The sequence below is a fragment of the Gadus macrocephalus genome, chromosome 18, assembly GCF_031168955.1.
Source record: "Gadus macrocephalus chromosome 18, ASM3116895v1".
NCBI lineage: Eukaryota > Metazoa > Chordata > Actinopteri > Gadiformes > Gadidae > Gadus > Gadus macrocephalus.
Window position 1 is genome coordinate 2,353,024 of NC_082399.1, and position 18,374 is coordinate 2,371,397.

General features: G+C 43.4%; 2 protein-coding genes across 2 annotated transcripts; both read right to left on the bottom strand.

The window, feature by feature from the left end:
• Positions 1-2,182: 2,182 nt before the first annotated feature.
• si:ch1073-13h15.3 (inactive all-trans-retinol 13,14-reductase) lies at positions 2,183-10,774 on the bottom strand. The gene is made up of 11 exons (XM_060037455.1): positions 10,535-10,774; positions 8,844-9,026; positions 7,645-7,886; positions 7,165-7,360; positions 6,657-6,854; positions 6,438-6,557; positions 5,974-6,112; positions 5,676-5,785; positions 5,160-5,326; positions 3,554-3,713; positions 2,183-2,832 (listed from the first exon to the last, which is right to left on the bottom strand). The coding sequence occupies exons 1-11, from the start codon at positions 10,689-10,691 to the stop codon at positions 2,663-2,665; spliced, it is 1,842 nt and encodes a 613-aa protein (XP_059893438.1). The 5' UTR covers positions 10,692-10,774; the 3' UTR covers positions 2,183-2,662.
• A 5,060-nt stretch (positions 10,775-15,834) lies between these two features.
• gngt2b (guanine nucleotide binding protein (G protein), gamma transducing activity polypeptide 2b) lies at positions 15,835-17,000 on the bottom strand. Its single transcript, XM_060037596.1, has 3 exons — positions 16,843-17,000; positions 16,367-16,455; positions 15,835-16,227 (listed from the first exon to the last, which is right to left on the bottom strand). The coding sequence occupies exons 2-3, from the start codon at positions 16,448-16,450 to the stop codon at positions 16,099-16,101; spliced, it is 213 nt and encodes a 70-aa protein (XP_059893579.1). The 5' UTR covers positions 16,451-16,455; positions 16,843-17,000; the 3' UTR covers positions 15,835-16,098.
• Between the last annotated feature and the right edge of the window lie 1,374 nt (positions 17,001-18,374).

Genomic DNA, 18,374 nt, shown 5'->3' on the forward strand with positions numbered 1-18,374 from the left:
GGGGAAGAAAGAACGAAAAGAGAGGAAGAGAGGGAAAAGAGAGAAAAAGAGAGCGCTCTCTTTGCCCAGTGATCAGCCATACTTGGACTCCTGCTATCTCAGCTAATCAAAGCCACACACCACAGGGAGGCTCTGAGAAGGGGGAGGCGGGGAGATTAGGCATTTCGATCGATACGTCACCTGGATAGGTCGATAGACTGTTTGTGTGCACGTGGAGGCGTGTTTGAGGTCATGCATATGTAAGAAGACCAAGGATTTCCATGCATTGGTGATGATGTAAAGAGTGGACAGGCTACCGTCTCCTCTACCAGAGTAGATTCATGTCAGGACAAGTGTGCTCCTCCTAGGAAGAGGAAAATAATGTGAAGGGGGGGTTTGCGAAAAGTGTACACCTTTTCATGTCTATGTCAAAAGCCCCACGATAAAGCGCTTTCTGCGCGCCACAGGTTCATAACGTCTTCAACCCCGGCATAACGTCTTGCTTGCCCACTTGTGCCGAGTTTAGACACGGCGATTGCTTGGCAAAAAGGGTTCACACTCTGACTGCTAATTTAATTAAGTTTTAACTGGAGTTTCTCTTCATAGCACCGCTGCGTTAGGGGGCGTAGGCTGAAGGAACCTTCTGAAGCCACAGTAATTATGCGCCCAGGTCTGATGGCTTTCTAGCCCGACACAGAGTCTCAGATTCTGTTTTTCCCTCGCTCTGTCCTCTTATTCTCTGTGGCTGACTTGTATCCGAATTGGTTCGACGTGTATTGTAGGCTGGGAGAGGGTACTTGGGGGTTATCGACTACAGTCAGCTCTTATCCCTCCTACGACCTAAACACGGTCCAATCTCTTACCTCCTATGAGTAGAGATCATTTAACAGTCCCTGGAGGGGGAAGAATAAAAAGATGAGAATGAGACACAGAGAATTTATTTTTAAATAATTCAAAATAATTGTGTCAAGCCAGATATTTTATTGTTATAATTTGAGGAAGCAATATGAGAAACGTGCTACGGAAACGGATATCCCTCCCTCGGAACCTGCTCCAAAGTCCCGCCCTCTCTGTCCCCAATATCTGCACATTCGGAGCCCCCCCCTCCAGAAGTTCTGCTGTGAGAAGGAGAACGCCTTCAGAATCGAGGTGACACGTCATGTACTGAGTGACAGGTCATCGAGGGAGGCTTGAAATGATGCAGGAAACGATGCAATGGCTGCTGTGCTGACATGGTCAGAGGCAGCCCCTATGATGCTAGTGTGGAGGGGGAGGGGGGTGTCACGTCCTCCAGCTCAGTGAGATGGAGGACCACAGTGTGTGCGCGAGAGTGTGAGAGAGAGAGAGTGTCAGAGAGAGTGTGGGAGAGAGAGGCTCTGCTGGCATCTCGGGGATGTTGATGCAGTGGACAGAGGGGGCATTCATCTATCCTTGGGATAACTCGGGGCCAGACCACAATGTTGCCAAACCAACATGTTCACCGTTTGCTGAGGAAATGTTCACTTTGGTAGCGGAAGTCTGGGGTTTCCGCCCACACCTTTGATTCGGTCGGTGGGCCCGGGTGAAGCCAGGGCTGTTTGTGGGGTCAGAACAACACAGGTGGGAACTGCCATTCCCCAGGGGGGTCTACACCTTGGCTTCAGTAACACTACGCTGGGGTAATATTTGAGTTACGTGGGTTACAGACCCTGCATGGCCCTGGTTCTCTGCCTGAGAGCCTTTATAAGCCAGTTGACTCTTGGGGAAATTATGTTTAATTTCCTAACAAGGTGCTGTGATTTATCAAACATGGTTGTATTTTTTGTAACGGCGACACACTGTCTGATGGTTATCACATCAGGAGGTCAACAAATCCTCAGCTGTCATCTTTGGTACCATTACATCTCGTGATACATGTTTTGCGAGGTTGTGCTGATGTTAGGTGAGGCAGTATTTTCTGTATATGGATTAGAACGGAGATCTCTGTTGTATTGATGGGGAGAAAAGGTCTCAAAATCAGCCCTCCCTGTGCTTTAGTTAGTGTCTAGGTGGACACACCCACTTGTGTTGTCGCTAAGGAACAGGAAAAGTCTGATTCTCATACAGCTTGTAATGGATCATCAAGCTCACACCTTGTGCTAAAATAGGGGCCCTTTATGTTAAGGGGAGGTTAGCTGATACTGAGTATGCTTGGTAGAAATGAAATTTGACATTGATGAAAGAATGATATAAAATCAATTTATTAGAAATGGTGAATAACAACTATCTGCTTTGAAGAACACAACTGCACTGACAGCGTTGTTCCTCAAGTTCAAATGGTATTGTTGTGAGGTTTTTCTTTGTATACAAGTTTGAAACAAATACATTGAGTACCTTTACACAAGTGATCAAATCATATAAAATATACATCTTAGGCCTTCATGTATCACTGTTGAATTTCTACACATGTTTGTCCCTGCATTATATCGACATTTATAAATTAGACACATAACAATATACAGTATTACAACTCATAAGTTAAACATTCATACTAAAAAGGATCGGGCACACACACATATATGGTGCATAAATAAACGGTTAAGGAATCTGGTAAGTTCTCTAAAATGGCAACAAGGCCCTCAAGTTACCATGAGTCGGCACCATTCCTCACTGAGCCCACGCCGCAGTTCCCACACTGTCCTGTAGGGGAGCTAGAGAGCCGTGTTCACTGCAGCTTCTTCTTGGCCAGTTGGGCCAGCTCCTTGGCCTTCCTCCTCTTCAGCTTCTTCTTCATGAGCAGCAGGTCGATGTAGATGATGTGGTCCAGCACTGTGGCGGCGCAGAGGAGTCCTCCATGCAACGCGCCCGCTATCCCACAGCTGAACACGTCCTGGCCTGGTAACACACAACCACGCACACACACACACACAAACACACAGAGGCAGCACACACACACACACACACACACACACACACACACACACACACACACACACACAGAGGCAGCACACACACACACACACACACACACACACACACACACACACACACACACACACACACACACACACACACACACACACACACACACACACACACACACACAGGCATGCACCCACACACATACACACATTTATGTGAGACATATATCGAGAACATGGCTCTTGTCTCCCTCTAGAGGTATATCAAGTATATTTCACATTTTGCAGATATTTTCCCTTTCACTCATTCTAAAGGAGTACACAGAAACATATGTCCAAAGATATATTATAAAAAAAAAAATATGTTTCCAGTTTTTTTGGAAGATCAATTGAAGATCAATTTGGAAGATTGTGATCAACGAATGACACATCAAGCACTCGAAATACGCTCTTCGAGGTGAACGAGACGTTGATGAACGCGTTCACACAGAGTCGAATAAACCTGCCGTCCTCCCACATCTCGACAGAAAACTCGAGTATAACCAAGCAACCGGTTGCGGTCATCCTCGTCATAACGGTGAAGAAGCACCAAACCAAGATGGCGGCCTGGCATGCCCTCGACGTCATGCCGGGCGGTATCCTAGAGGTGTCGTTCATCCGCCCCCGGGCCCCAGAGCGCGGGGGGGGTCCCCTACCTGAGATGTAGAGGTTCTTGACGGGGGTGTTGCAGCGGTTGCGGGCCACGGCCTCGGCCCCGAAGCGGTCCAGGTTGTGCTCAGCGGAGTACATGGCCCCCCGCTGGGAGCCCAGGTAGTGCATGTTGGTCAGCGGGGTCGCCACGTCCTGGAACACCAGCTGAGGAGACACGACCGAGGCTGGAGCTTAGTGTACGCACTTATTGGATGTTTTACGTCCTGCCGTTCCACATACGTACATTCTCGTATGCGATCCAACCGTCTCCGACCGAAAGTCCATTCATTCCTATGTGATTCTCCGTAATGTCAGTTTTTCCTCCGAGACTCCTCCCCTCCGTAAAATTTCTGTCCGGTATGTCCGTAATATACGTTCAAAAAATGTAACTTTCGCCGTCGTTTTACGGAGATACCGTATGAAAGTTTTTATGTTTTTCACAAAACATGTAAGTACCTGGCAGGCCAAACTCCTCGCCGATCTCTTTCCAAGCCTGGTTGGTTTTGTTTTTATCTCTGTATATGTCGATCCTCATGTTCCAAAGTACCGGTCTCCTAAAAACGGCCACTATCATACGCTCCCCCATCTTTTGTCCGTAAATAAATTCATGTCCGTACGTAAAACACTAGCGACTCCTTCCGTAAATTTACGGAAGCACGGATACGAAAAACATACGTATGTGGAAACGAGGCGTAAAGGGGACCTATTATGCTTTTTCGACTTTTATGACTTTTAAACGTTGTTATAATGATTGATAGTCATGTTTAACCATACACAAAAAACAATGTAGATTTTCGGGAAACTCTTCCTCTCATCTGGGCGCTTTCAGCATTCTCTGTCAACGCTCGGTTTCGTCCTTCTCCGCCCCCTCGCCCCCCTCCTGCCAACCCAACTCCGTTGTGATTGGTTACCTTCCTTGAAGCGCGCGTGGGCAGATTTGACCAGGCATATGGGGGCGCGGCAGGAGTGCCTCTACGTCGATGATTTCCCGGAAATGTGAACAAGTGAATCGCAAACGTTGTCCCGAGTGTTTAGCGCTCTGCACGGCCACCTCGGACTGTCAGCAGGGAATACGTCGAAATGCCTGTACGTCAGTATTTGACACTTTAGTATGGTTAAACATGACTATCAATCATTATAACAACGTTTATAGGTCATAAAAGTCGAAAAAGCATAATAGGTCGCCTTTAACATTGTGTGGCGGCCCACTGCTCCTAGCATAGGACGGGTTAAATGCATAGAATAAATTGAACCAACCCGGATATACACGTAGTGTATCTTCTTCTTCTTAAGGTAACTCGCTAAAGCCAGTACCAAGCTAAAAGCGGATATGAATAATACGATGCGATGCACTTTATCCATCCCAGATGGGACATTCAGGTGCAACAGCGGAAAGGTGTAAGAGAGTAATGGAATGACGAAGAGATTTAAAAATATTAAGAAGAAAAGACCTGTCTAACCCCGTAAGTGTAGCTCAAATGTAGGGAACGTTGTCAACAGTCGAGGTACACAGTATGGAGAGTTTATCCTACATTATTCAAACTGTACATTTGTATATATTATACCATTGTACATTAGGATGGATGGCATGGATCCTCATCATCAACGTACCTTGTCTTTGATCTTGGGGAACACGGTGCAGGCCCATTCGAACAGCTTGTTGGCGAACCTCATCTTGTACTGGTGGTACTCGTCTCCTCTCTTACGCACCGTGGTGTCCGACCACTCCTCAAACCACTCGTACTTGGCCATGGTCAGGATGGTCATACAGGACTTCCCTGGAGCCCAGAGAACACACATTGATTACTCCACACATACACATACATATACACATCCATATACGTATACATAAACAAGTGCATATTTAAATCATTGTCACTACATTACTGAATATGTAGGAATATTTATACATAATATATTTATATAATTAGTTTCTCTCCAGACCACTACAAAGCTGTAAGATAAGTGGGTGTTTTACTTTTAGCACTTTTAATTGTATATTATTTTGTATGTTTTGCTATTTTGGTTTATTTGTATCTGGTATTTGTACCCATCACCAATATATATTACAGTTTACAGAAAGCAGTAGCAGTAACAGTACAGGGAGGAATAGGAGTAGGTTAGTACCTGGGTGTCTGATCTTGGCCTCAGGGTCTTTGGCTGATGGCATTGTGATGAACATCATGGGAATGTTCTCAGGAGCGTCATCCTTGCCAAGAGCGAAGAATTCCTCCATCCTGCAATACATATTTACTTTTTGTTGATACATTGATGGTCGCAGCTTCTTTTATTATTTGAATGGCAACTCAATATACATGAGACAGATGATTCACTTCCACTAGAATTCAAACGCTTGGAAACGTATTTTGTACAACAGCACCGCCATGTGAGTGAAGAACGCTACTGCAGTCACACTTGCACTTACGATCTGTCCATGTCGTTGTTCTTGAACAACCAGAAGTTGGTGGACACGAGACCCAGCTCCTCGGCGGTCCCATCAAAGCCGGAGAAAACTAGAAACGACCCCCTGCCGTGTTTCATCATGTTGAGGCGCTCCTGGATATCTGAAGCAACCGAGGGAGTGGGGAGCGGAGAATAGAGTCAACTCTGTACCGCTGTCACACGCACACACACACACACACACACACACACACACACACACACACACACACACACACACACACACACACACACACACACACACACACACACACGCGCGCGCACACACCCATACCAATATACACACACGCACACGCACGCACAGTAATTAAGTATAGGCAGTTAGTAGACAGAGCGTCACTCACGGCAGGCTGAGGCAGACACTATGAAATACAATTTTACTGATTGGTTACTTAATTGGTGAAATGAAGCAGCGTCATCGTCCCCTACCTGGCTTGATTTGGATCTCGGGAGGCAGAAGCTTCTGGAAGGTGGTGAAGATGCCGCAGTTGGAGATGACCACAGGTGCGTGCACCTCGTGCTCCTCTTGGCCCTTCCTCACTTTCACACCTTTTACAAGACACAGAAGAGTCCCAGTTTAACTTTGTCATTTTTTTTTATCTAACTTTAGTTAAGATAACAGTTGATGTGATGTGTCTTTTTCCTCACCATAAGCCTCTCCCTTCTTGTTAACCAGGACTTGAGTGACGGGTGCCCGGACCAGGCAGTTGCCTCCGTATTTCTGGATGGTGCGGATGATGTGGAAAGCGATCTCACTGGCGCCCCCTTTCGGGTAATAGGCGCCTCGCTTGTAGTGGTGGATAAGCAGGGCGTTGATGACGATGCTGGAGTCCTTCGGAGGAACGCCTACATGTCAAACAGACGAGACAAGAAATATAGAATCAAGTAAATTTATAATCTTAATTGTGGTTTTGCCAGGAGTGTTCCTTCACTACAGGAGGCTGTACAGTTGTGTTTGGTGAACCATGAAAATGAAGTACTTTTTTTAACTATAAGTAAGTACCTGTACAGAAACCAATATTTAAATCAGTAAAAAAAAATCCTATCCTACAATTCAACATCAAGAAATTTTGAATCATTTGACTGTGGTATTATTGAATGGTATAATTATTTAATGATAACTAACTAAATTGTCACGTTAACATGTCACACCCACCATAGAAAAGGTATGAGAAGATAACATGGAGGTCCTTGTTGCTGGTCAGTGTGTTCACCAGGTCGGTGGCAGAGGTCCCAGTGAGGTCAAAGATGGGGGACATGAAGTGGGCGATGCCAGTCTTCAGCAGGAACAGGGACAACCACTGTGGGATGAGCTTCAGCGTGGCCAGGTAGTGGGTCTTCTTAGCAGAGATCTGTTGTGGAGCACACATTTCAGTCAGGCAGTTGGTTAGTCTTTGGGTCAGTCAGTGGGTTGTTTGGTCAGTTGATTGATTGGTTGGTCGGTTAGTGTGTTTGGATCCTTGGTTGACCGGTCTGTTGGTTGGTCTGTTGGTCAGTCAGTTGGTGTTTGGTTCCTTGGTTCGATCGGTTGGTTGGTCATTTGTCGGTTGGTTGGCCAGTTGGTCTGTTGGTAAGTCGGTGGATCGGTGGGTGAGTTAGCGTCGGTCAGTTTTCCTTCGCCCCCGCGCGACCATACCTTCATGATTTTGAAGAACTCTGTTATGGCGGACGTGTCGTCTGGGAACTGCTTCTTCAGGTGGGCCTCCATCTCCGTCTTGCCGGTGAAGATGGTGTACTCGCGCTTCTCGTCGCCCTGGCCGATCAGGATGGTGTCAAAGTGCTGATCCAGCTCCTGGAACTCCAGCTGGCCCTCACTGATCTGGTCGAAGGCGATGCGGAGCAGGCTGTTCTCGTGGAGCTGCCCGATGTAGTGAAGCCCTGGGGGGGGGGGGGGACCAGGAGTTCAGCACCACCGTTTGGGCTTTACTTCACCTTCACTTATCGAGGAAGCAGTTTTAGACAATGCCATTTAGGAATGAGGGTTGACAAATCACAGCTTTTATCGATATTGGACTTGTGGATTCTGAGCGCTATATGAGCGCTTGATAGCTGTATTATTTAGGGGACCATGTTAAAGGGGGGTACCGTCAAACCCAGCTATTTTGTAGTATTAAGAGCGTTCTTCGTCAAACGGAAAAATCGACTCTTCTTCCACCAAAAAGTTGGACCAATCAGATCAATGGAGAACGCGAATGCAGGACCAATGACATCAACGGTCAAACCTCTCCGCTATATGGTTGCAGACGACAGTTTTTTTTCAACATGCGCATGAGTCAAGAAACTCTTATATTAGAAAGTAGCCATGTGTGACGGTCCACGTTATCAAAAACAGACAATCCCAGTCACGATCCTACTGTTTCAGTGTTGACCATGGCCTGGTCTGGTACCACCATCGCTAAGAGCTAGCAAAGGCCGTTCAGCAAAGTCACAACTTTTCTCGCTTTTGGGACCTCAGTGGTGGAACGAGGTCCCTGCCGCTCTCAGGACCGCAGAGTCGCTCACTATCTTCCGAAGGGGACTCAAGGCTCACCTGTTCAGAGTCCACCTCGACACTGCATAGCCACCCTCCCCCTTCTGGCCACCATTGTACACTGTATTGTATTGTGTTGTATCATAGTACTTAACTGTGTAGCAACTGCTATCATGGCTGTAACACGGGGAATGGGTTAGCCTAGCGATTGTTGTACTTGCACTTGGTTCTATGAACATCCTTTCTGTACCGACAGCGATACATTGATGCACTTCTTATGACAAATGTACTTAATTGTAAGTCGCTTTGGATAAAAGCGTCTGCTAAATGCCCTAAATGTAAATGTAAATGCAATGGCCTCTTACCGACATCGAACTCGAAGCCCTTCTCCACGTAGGTGTGGCAGCAGCCCCCGGCCTGGTCGTGCTGCTCCAGGAGCAGGACCTTACGGCCCGCCTTGGCCAGCGTGGCGGCCACCGTCAGGCCCCCGATCCCGCTGCCGATCACGATCACGTCCAGGTCCTCCGGGACCTTGTCCACGCTGAAACCTGCAGTCAAGTGCACACAGCACGTGTGTAACTTCAACACTACACCACGTCAACGCCTATGAAAGACAGTAGGACCTCGGGCCCAAATACATTGGGTGAGGTTAAACTACCAGACTCAACATTCTACCCAAGTAAAGTATTTAAGCATATACTAGTATTCCAGTAGGATATGGTACGCTAAACTACGGCTATTATGTCTGCATCATGACTGATTGGGCAAGAAGACATTTGTCTAATTGTTGCTCGAATGGACATTTTACAAGTACAGCTCTGACCTAAGCAATTGAGGATGTGTATACCTAGTGGTATATACTACAGTAAATGTAGTGATTTGCTTCTTTCCTTGTACATTTTGAAAGAAGGATAACAAAGTCTTATCATCTATCATTTCTGCTTTTGAAAGTCTGAAGGTCGTATGACTAAGGCCCTGCAGCCTTATGCCGGTTTAATTGATCTCCCTCCTGGTGGCAGTGATAGTCTGTGATGTGTCCTTTAATCTTATTAAGATAAACTACACACGTCTTTATTACATAACCGATCAGTAGTGGGTAGATACATTATCTATGACACAGAAGGTGTATATGATAGATGGTTGATGCACAGGCAGCTGGTTCAAACAGCAAACCTATGAAATATATATTGAATTAGATCTGAAGTGAAATGGTAAGCCAAACAATACTACAGATTCTGAGGAAATGTTTAATAAATGATAACAATCATATGTTTAATTGAGCACCTTTCGTCCTCAGAGACAACCCCAAGGAGTTTAACGATGCATTAAACCAATAAAACTGACAGCAAGGAGATACTAAATGACTAAATTAAAGGTGTCTCTGAATACAAACTGATTGAGGCCTGTTTTGAAAGAGTGCCTATATGCTACGCATTCTGTCGATCTCAGAGGAAATCAGAGAGGAGGCGAAATGTATAGGCAAAACATAATGAGCAGGTGTGGTCATCAGATGACACTGTGAGTGTTAATGTTTATGCAAACTGCCATCAATAGTTATGAGAAGCTAGTGTTGTTATTTTTGACTCTCTTATTGGTGCATGATTGTTTTGCTGTCAACGGTAATGTGAATGTCATGTAACACACATAGAGCCTCCCTTAAATATGAGTTGAAATAACATACATCATGATTTTTTTACAGAAATGATGACAAAAAATCTTAAATCTTTATGTGATGTTTTAGGATATGCCCTATTTAAAAAAATATAATTTTTAGAAGTCCCAGAAAATTAATTTATAAGTACAGTTATTGCTAAATTAGTTATTCATCAAATTAGCTAATATTAGCTAACTAATTCTGGTTAAATGCTCTCAATTACTTTTATAAGATACAGTTTATCTCTTTTTACTGATAAATTACTATTGAGCATCCCAGAAAGAGCCACTTTAAACTTAATTCAGGTCAAACAAACACACACATGTATCCGCTGCCCACTGAATATTGTATTGTACGGTTTCCGTGTGTCCTCGGGTGGCGATGGCAGGAGGACCTCTTTACCTTGCTTAATGACCCGGTCCCTCTTCTTCTGATCAAACTCTCGAGGGCCAGGCGGTCTTACAGACTCCAGGGAAAAGGGGCTCTTTTTGCCAAACAGGTACCAGTAGGTCCCAGCCGCCCATATCAACGGCAAGGCCAAGAAAATCAAAAGCCACATGATGGACGCGTACAAACGCACTGCCTGGTATCACGCGTGTCTCTTTGTTGTGTTTTAGGACTGACTGAAAGTGAATTTGCTAGTGGCATGCTTCACTTTTTATAATACCAAGTGCTGGGGGTGTCCGGAAAACAGTTCAAGAGTCTGATTTGTTACTCAAGGGCATGATATGACAAGCAATTAAGATAAACCAGAATTAAGATAAACCACAATCTGGATTTGAAAAAAAAAGACATAGTTAGCGATACCACAGCCATTCACACGAAGCAAAAGCTCTGTTGTGAAGAGACAGTCATGTTATACAGTGGCATTTGTTTACATTACATCACATATTCAGCTGACCCTTTTGTCCAAAGCAACTTTCAATAATTGTATTCCAGAATGAAGATATAACCCAGAGCGCAAGAATCATTTGAGAGCATGGAAATTCTGAAAATGGTCAAAGCAACTGCATTGGCATCTGTAACGTTTGAATACATTTTCTCATGCTGGTCTCATAAATCTGACTTTAGATTATTAGTTAACGTTTTTTATTGAGGCATGGATCTGTAAGCGCGCTGATCTGGCCAACACAAACTCAGCCAGCAGTAGTAAACTGTAGTAGTAGTAAACTGTCTGAAATACACATCTTGGAATCCCCTTCTGATGGCCTCATCCACTCGTGTTACGTTATACATCTGTTCCCAGCCCAAGCCCTGTGACATCTCCCAGAAGAATCTCTGCTAGAACATTGTAGGGTCTCCGGATCCGGGATTAGGGTCCCGTCAACCAATGCACTTGCATCGTAAACAGTCAAAATCGGGGAGCCGATAGGCACTGGTGAATCATTACATCCCCTTATCTCCACATGAATGTTATCTGATAAGCCAATTAGCGCAATGGTTTTATCTCCCACCATTGATATCAGGTGTTATACACGTGGTGGTGGACAACTTTATGGTTTTGAAATGATCTGACTGAAGGTCTGACATCTCAACAGCTTAATGTCGATAAAATTCTTGCCATGATGGTTGCTTAACCGACATTTCTACATTCTTAGACTTCGACCTGAAAATACATATATATTGTGTATTTCTAAGCGCTTTTTCTCCTCATGTTTCAGGTAAAAGCTACACAGGTTATCACTGTTTTCATTTTTTATTCATTCCAGTTTGCCCATGCATGGACTTTGTGCGGGAGATAGTTTGTTCTCGCCTTACAGGTTATCTTGACTTGAACAACAGGACGCCCGACAGTGGCCCAGATATAGCTTAGAGCCAGGGGTTTATATGGACACAGATTCCTTTTTTATACTTTCACTTCACTTACGGTAACGGTAACTCTTACATTTCAATTTTGACACATTTATTAAGCAAAGAAAATAAACATAATATCACACGAATATCACACATGGCGCTTTAGACCATATTGCTCCTTGTTATCTCTAGAGTCTAGACATATACTTCCCCTGGTGCTATGGTCTGGGACATCAATGGATTAATTTATATCCAAATGTCCAAAGTAAACAAAATGATCATCCATGCGGCCTCAGAAGGAGCAATCTGATATCCTGAGGAAGGACTTTCCTTCAGTCTGAAGCTTAGTGTTTTTTTTAGAGGGCCATTGCCCATCATTGCACCATCAACCCCTGTATCATGCCATGGACAACCAGCCTTACGTCACACTCCCCTTTTGCCTGCACCAACCCTGCCAATGCCTCTCTCCCAACCCCCTAAACTCCACCTTCTCGCCTCTTGTCGGCCATCGATAAACGTCTCCAGCGTCTGCAGCTCTGAATATACCACTTCTGATGTCTTCCCATCACTCGCAAAGCCTACTCTTGTTTCCAGCCTCTTGTGTTTAAAATGGACTGTAAGTCCAACATGTTGACACCATTGCCCCTTTGTCTGCTAGGAAGGTATAAGCTGCTAAGCCATCCTCTGCCTAAACGGAGACTGCAGACAGGCCGCTGAGCACTGTTGGAAGATGGTCAACTATCTCTACATGGAAGAACTTTGGTGTCTGTTAAATCATTCAATTAGGGCAGCAAGTTCTCCCCGTTTAGTAACCATCAGGGTTCCTGTCCGGGAACATTGCCAGCCTGGTTAGACCTGCAGCCCCAGCAGACCCAGACATGCACAGAGAGACGTTCCTATCATTTTTACTGACGAGATAAAGGCTTTCAGACCCAAGACCCACTAACCTGTCCCCTAATCTCCTGATACTAGCCTTGGATTTCCGGTTTCTCCTCTCTCCTTTATCCCCGTTTTGATACACTACTCGCTCAATTACTAGTCCCTCACAAGGACTTATGTACCCCCTATATTTTATAGGGGGTACATGTTTGTACCCCCTATAAAATATATGGTGGAACTGTTATTGTGGGTCATTTTGTAGAAGAATCATCATGAATGAGTCTCTCTTTATGCTCTGGTCATCGTCTGCTCTCTCCGTTCTGTCACCGTCTTCTGGTCTGCTATTGTTAATCCCCATCCTTAAAAAACTGGGCTGGACCAATCCATCCAACAGCTTTCAGCCCATCTCCAAATTACCCTTAATCGCAAAATACACTGGAAAGTGCTTCACAGTTCACACAGGTGATGGAAGGAATAATATATTCCATAAATTCCAGTCAACTTACTGTACCTGATCTCGTCGTGTTTTGCTAGGCTTATCAGGAAGCACAGTAGATTGGTTCGCTCCTATCTCTACCACAGAACATGTGCTGTAGCAATAAATAACTAAGTATTTCATTTAATTCTTCCAGACAAAAAAGAAAAAACAAAAGCAACAGGCTGATAACTGCATGAGCTTCTTCAATTCAATCTTCAGTGGGATCTGGTGCTTATCGTGTGACCTTCATTATTCCTGTTTGGCTGAGAAATAGATGTTGATGAAGATGACCTTAAACCTTCACTCTAAACTTGCCAAATTTGACCTTTTTGAGCACACTCAACTTTCATCTGTATTATGCAAATCATATAGAATACATTTGATTTCATGTTTTTAACTGTAGCGTGGCCAAAACAACAGTGCAGTAGTTCTTGTTCAATCCTCCTTATTGTCTATGAGTGAGGTCGGAATATATATGAAGGGAGAAGGGCTAACTTCCATGAAGGCTCATAAGGCTCACCAATGCAGGCAGATATTTGGAAAGTTTGCGCCTTTTGAATATTTTGATCTAATATTGAAATGTGCCTGTCAAGTTTTAAATATTAACAGGAAACGGAAATACTCGGCAAACCTCTTAGTTTAATTTGGAGAACTGTTATCTATTGTATGGATTGTGTTTGACTGTTGACTTTAACGTTCATATTTGATCATATCAAACTTCAACGACAACAGTTCCAAAGATCATGTGAAAAGGCCAAACCACTGAAAGGGGCACTAGCTGGAACCGGTCCAAAGTTCTTCATATTCCTGAGATTGTGGAAACTGATATGGCTCTTCCTGGTCACTTTTGTGTTTTCTTTGAGATTACTATTAGTGCTAGACAGATAATAGTAATCGCAAAACATACAGTAAGAACACCCTTACACTCTTTATTGAGGCTTTCCCTATGTTGACTGCACTCATTTTGGGCTCGGTCAATGATCTCATGGATCGTTTCTGCTCAAAAGAAATATATATATATATGGCCCAGGCAATTGCACACAAGGTTAAAGGGGCCCTATTTAACAGTCTTAAAGCCTATACAGTGGACTCTTCTGAATGGTAGGCTATCCATCTTAAATCTAGTTGGACAAATCCACTTGTGATGTCACTTTGTAGCAAGGCTGGGCAGTTTTTGAAAGAGCTTGTAATAGCTAATCACACTGACACCTAGTGGTGTCAGAAGAAAGTACGTGCCATGGAGGAGAAATTCCACATCAGTGAAACTCCAAAGTGTTCCAAAATGTCATGGAAGTTGTTTACATCTGTTAATCAAATAATACGATCTGTAATTTATAACTACGATCTTTACGGTGTGTTGAAAACATTTGACAGAGCCGTTGCACGCCCTACCGGATAGGATTATCATAATCTGATCAATCAATTGGATTAGTATTAGTACGGGTGACATGCCTCTTCTTAACCTTTGAGTTTGCCAATTAAAAAATGCCGGTCAGTGTTGAGGGAGGAGAAGGAAGCCGTGGGTTCGATACCAAATGTCTGCATCTTACCTGTAAATAATGAATACAATTATAATAACTTTAATTTATATAGGGCCTCTTCGAAGGACCAAATAAGAAAATAAAAGGAGGATAGCAGAAATGAACTAGAGACCATATAGGCGTGGAGAACATGTATTATTTCTGTTTTATTTTTTTGAAGTTTCCTAAGAAACAGTGTTGCAGGTCTTTGTCTGGAGGCCTCCTTGGGCAAGATGTCTGACCCTTGCTGCCTTCTTCCTGGTATGTGTATGAATTTAATGAAAGTCCTTTTGGATAAAAGTGTCTGCTAATTGAGAAAATAGTAAAATTAAGAATCATCCTGCGGATGACAAATTGGTCACTAAATAATGTAGTGACCCATTTAAAATCATTAACTTAACTTCATGGTGTTAACTCTTTGACATTAATCCAACTGCCGCTTTGGAGGCACTGCTAAATTATTAAAAAGTCATTCCAAATTGTATCTTTAATCTAAGTGCGGGAAAAAAAAAGGCAGAATAATGCAACTTTATACAATGTGTCAATGTATACATATAAATAAATATATACATGCATTTATAGAATAGTTTTTTGTTTTAAGACGTACACAAATCTATTATTTCACTCGTGCTCTAAGTTTTAGACGTCCTCAAAGTTACTGCGAGAGAAAACCAGACCTAATTGGATTGAGGGCCCAAACGGTAGGCCGGGATGAAGCCTTTTGAAGAGGCTTAAGGATCGGCCCAGCAGTTGTACGTCAGTAGAGCCACCATGACCTCCTGTGTTCTGGCTGGGAAATCCTATTAGGACCGACGTTAAGTAGCCCGTAGACATGACTTCAACGGCCTCACCTGCGGAACAGAGACGATCTCAAGAAAGAAAAGGAAGATCCCAACATTCTTCTATAATTTCTAGAATCCTGAGACACCCCCTGTGCATATTATTCAGTCCTACAAGGTCATTCTCATAGAGTGGCAGAAGCATATAGTGCCATGAAAGTCCCTATGCAATAACACCCGACACAGTCCAGATCAAAGCTTGGTGCAGCTATTTAATTACAAATCGACATGGATATTGGTATTCATATCAACAGGCGTATGGTAATGCAAGTCTGCTAGAAAGACCGTGACATCAATACAGATCTGTGACCTGATGCTCATCTTTACACACTCCACGGTAACTCCACTACGGTATGCGTACGTTTCCATACAGCAATCAACCTGAGCCTCATAAAAAACATAGCCGGATGTTTGTTTGCTTTGCGTTGCGTTCTACCACCCCCTCCTCAGCGGGTGCTATGTTATTATACAGCCCCCCTTGTCGCCCTTGTACGGGTTCTTGTCATCGGGAACGCCTTTGATCAGCATGTCCTCTGCGATGTGGCTCTCCACGTAAGCGATGGTCTCAGCACAGTTCACTCCCACCTGGAGGAGGAAAATCAGCATGAGCATAGCAACTTTTTGGGGGAAATAATGGAGGAGTGTACTGTGGGATTGCCTTTCAGTAGGCTTCGGGGTTGTTGATGATACAGGAAATCCTTGTGTGAAGTGTTAATTGACTTACTGCGGTACGAGGAGTGTCGACTTCCTTCTTCAGTTGTTCCAATTCCATTTTCAGGATTTCCTTATCTGACATATCCCGAGCCATCCTGGCTGTAGCAGGAAAACCAAAAGAAGTTTGTTAGTTGTTTGTTTCACTTGGTTCCATTAGTTGGTCCATAGTCCATTGCATATTTCAAATAAATGAAACAAATGACAAGATTTCAAATAGAAAGATAGAACAAGATAATAAAAAGTAATTTATCGAGTAAGTATAGTAATAGTATGTCTATCTAATAGTAAATAGACAACAAGTTAAAGGAAAATTTAATTGAACAATGAAAGACCTGGGAATAGCGCTTTTGGTTTAAGCAGTAACAATCTTTCTGCAGACATTAAAATATGACATAATTATCTCCAAAACAGGTAAAATAAAAAAGCAATTGTTCCCAAATTGAACCAATAAGAAACCAGCAAATAGAGTAACTTCTTGAACCTTACCTGCAGTCGAGGGGTGGCTTACAAACGGAGAAATGTGTTGGCTCCTAAGAGCTCACCTATCTTTGTGAAGTCCTGGGGCGGGGTGTGTTTCCTCCTCTTTGACAGCTCTGCAGCGTGTGACGTCTACACAACCTCTGATCCTCTCACGGCTGGCTTTGGTCAGAGGACGTCGGCCCAGGATTGGGCCTGATGTCACCAATCCCTCCTGATCAGATTAAACAATCACAGGCTCTAAACCCCCAAACCCTCACCTGAGCAGGAAGGAAGGTGAGGCCTTCGTCTTAAGGCCTGACTCCTCGATTTGAATGCCACACGGGCCTTGGCATCCACACCGTGAAGAAGTCTGCGTCAATTAGATGGTTGTTTAATCTCCTGCTCCCTCCAGCGGATCCAGATTTGACCCACTCGTATCAAGGAAAGTGTGTCAATGCAATGCACTGTAGACCTGATTCATCTATAGCGGCCATATTGGTTAGTACACTACATTTAAAAAAAATAAATATATATATATATATATATATATATATATATATATATATATATATATATATATATAATTATTTTTTCTTTGTTCTGCATTCCTTTTCCTACCCCTGGGTGACATTGAGAATGTATTTGGTTTTTCTTGGTTTCCTACGACTATTCTAGAACCGTTTGGTTGAACCCATTATTTTGTATTATACACACTATTATGCACACTATTCAAGGTGTTGCCCAACGAAAGCTCCACTTTCCTTTTTTTTTTTCCCCCTCTGTTCAGAAAACCTCTGTGGAAGTGCGTTCTAAGACATGGCAACTTATTAGTCTTTGACTAAGCCCTGAGCAGTAACTGTTTCACCCAATAAGCCATTTTCAGAATCTGGGTTAGACTCATCCATTCGAGATTAACCTTAGACACGTCACTGTGGAATTACCCAGTGTAGAAACAGTTCAGCCACATGCATGGTAAAGCAAGGGCAGAAAAAAATTGACGTATCTTGAAGTGAAGCAAAGAATATACTTCATAATATAAACAATATAGATTGGTCTCATTAAGCAACCTTATAACATGTTTGAAACCGGTTTCTGTTGGTTTGTGTTAAGGGAGAGCAAGGATCCGCCGCATTAAGGGAAGAATCAATGATCAATAAATTAATCGGTAACTTGTTTGTCTTGAGAAATGACTACTTAGATTTCGGAATAAGATCATTATATAGTATCAAAGAATATGCACCCCCACATGACTTACATTATTTAATAACATTAAATGTCAAATGTTTCACACCTAAATGTATTATATAATCTTTTTTTTTTTTACTTTCTCTTTCCTGATATATTCTTTCATTTGCTTTCTCTTTTATTTCAATGTCTCACCAATTTAAAGAAACCATTTTATTGATTCTAAGAAAAGTCTGTCTGAAATTGTATACAAAGATACAGTGTCATGGACGCGGGAAGTGGGGGTGCTTAGGGTGCTGCAGCACCCCCCCCTGGCGGCCCCTGGCTGTAACTGTAAGTGAGAAAGTTTTCTGAACAAATCAATACTTTTTTTT

What these genes read in the sequence shown, in the direction of transcription:
- si:ch1073-13h15.3 (XM_060037455.1), bottom strand. Translation starts at nt 10,691, where the DNA reads ATGTGGCTTTTGATTTTCTTGGCCTTGCCGTTGATATGGGCGGCTGGG. An exon ending in AGTTCTTCAAAATCATGAAG is followed by an intron (nt 7,361 to 7,644) that starts GTATGGTCGCGC and finishes GCTCCACAACAG; the next exon opens with ATCTCTGCTAAGAAGACCCA. An exon ending in AACAACGACATGGACAGATC is followed by an intron (nt 5,786 to 5,973) that starts GTAAGTGCAAGT and finishes TATGTATTGCAG; the next exon opens with GATGGAGGAATTCTTCGCTC.
- gngt2b (XM_060037596.1), bottom strand. Translation starts at nt 16,450, where the DNA reads ATGGCTCGGGATATGTCAGATAAGGAAATCCTGAAAATGGAATTGGAA. An exon ending in TCGACACTCCTCGTACCGCA is followed by an intron (nt 16,228 to 16,366) that starts GTAAGTCAATTA and finishes TTCCTCCTCCAG; the next exon opens with GTGGGAGTGAACTGTGCTGA.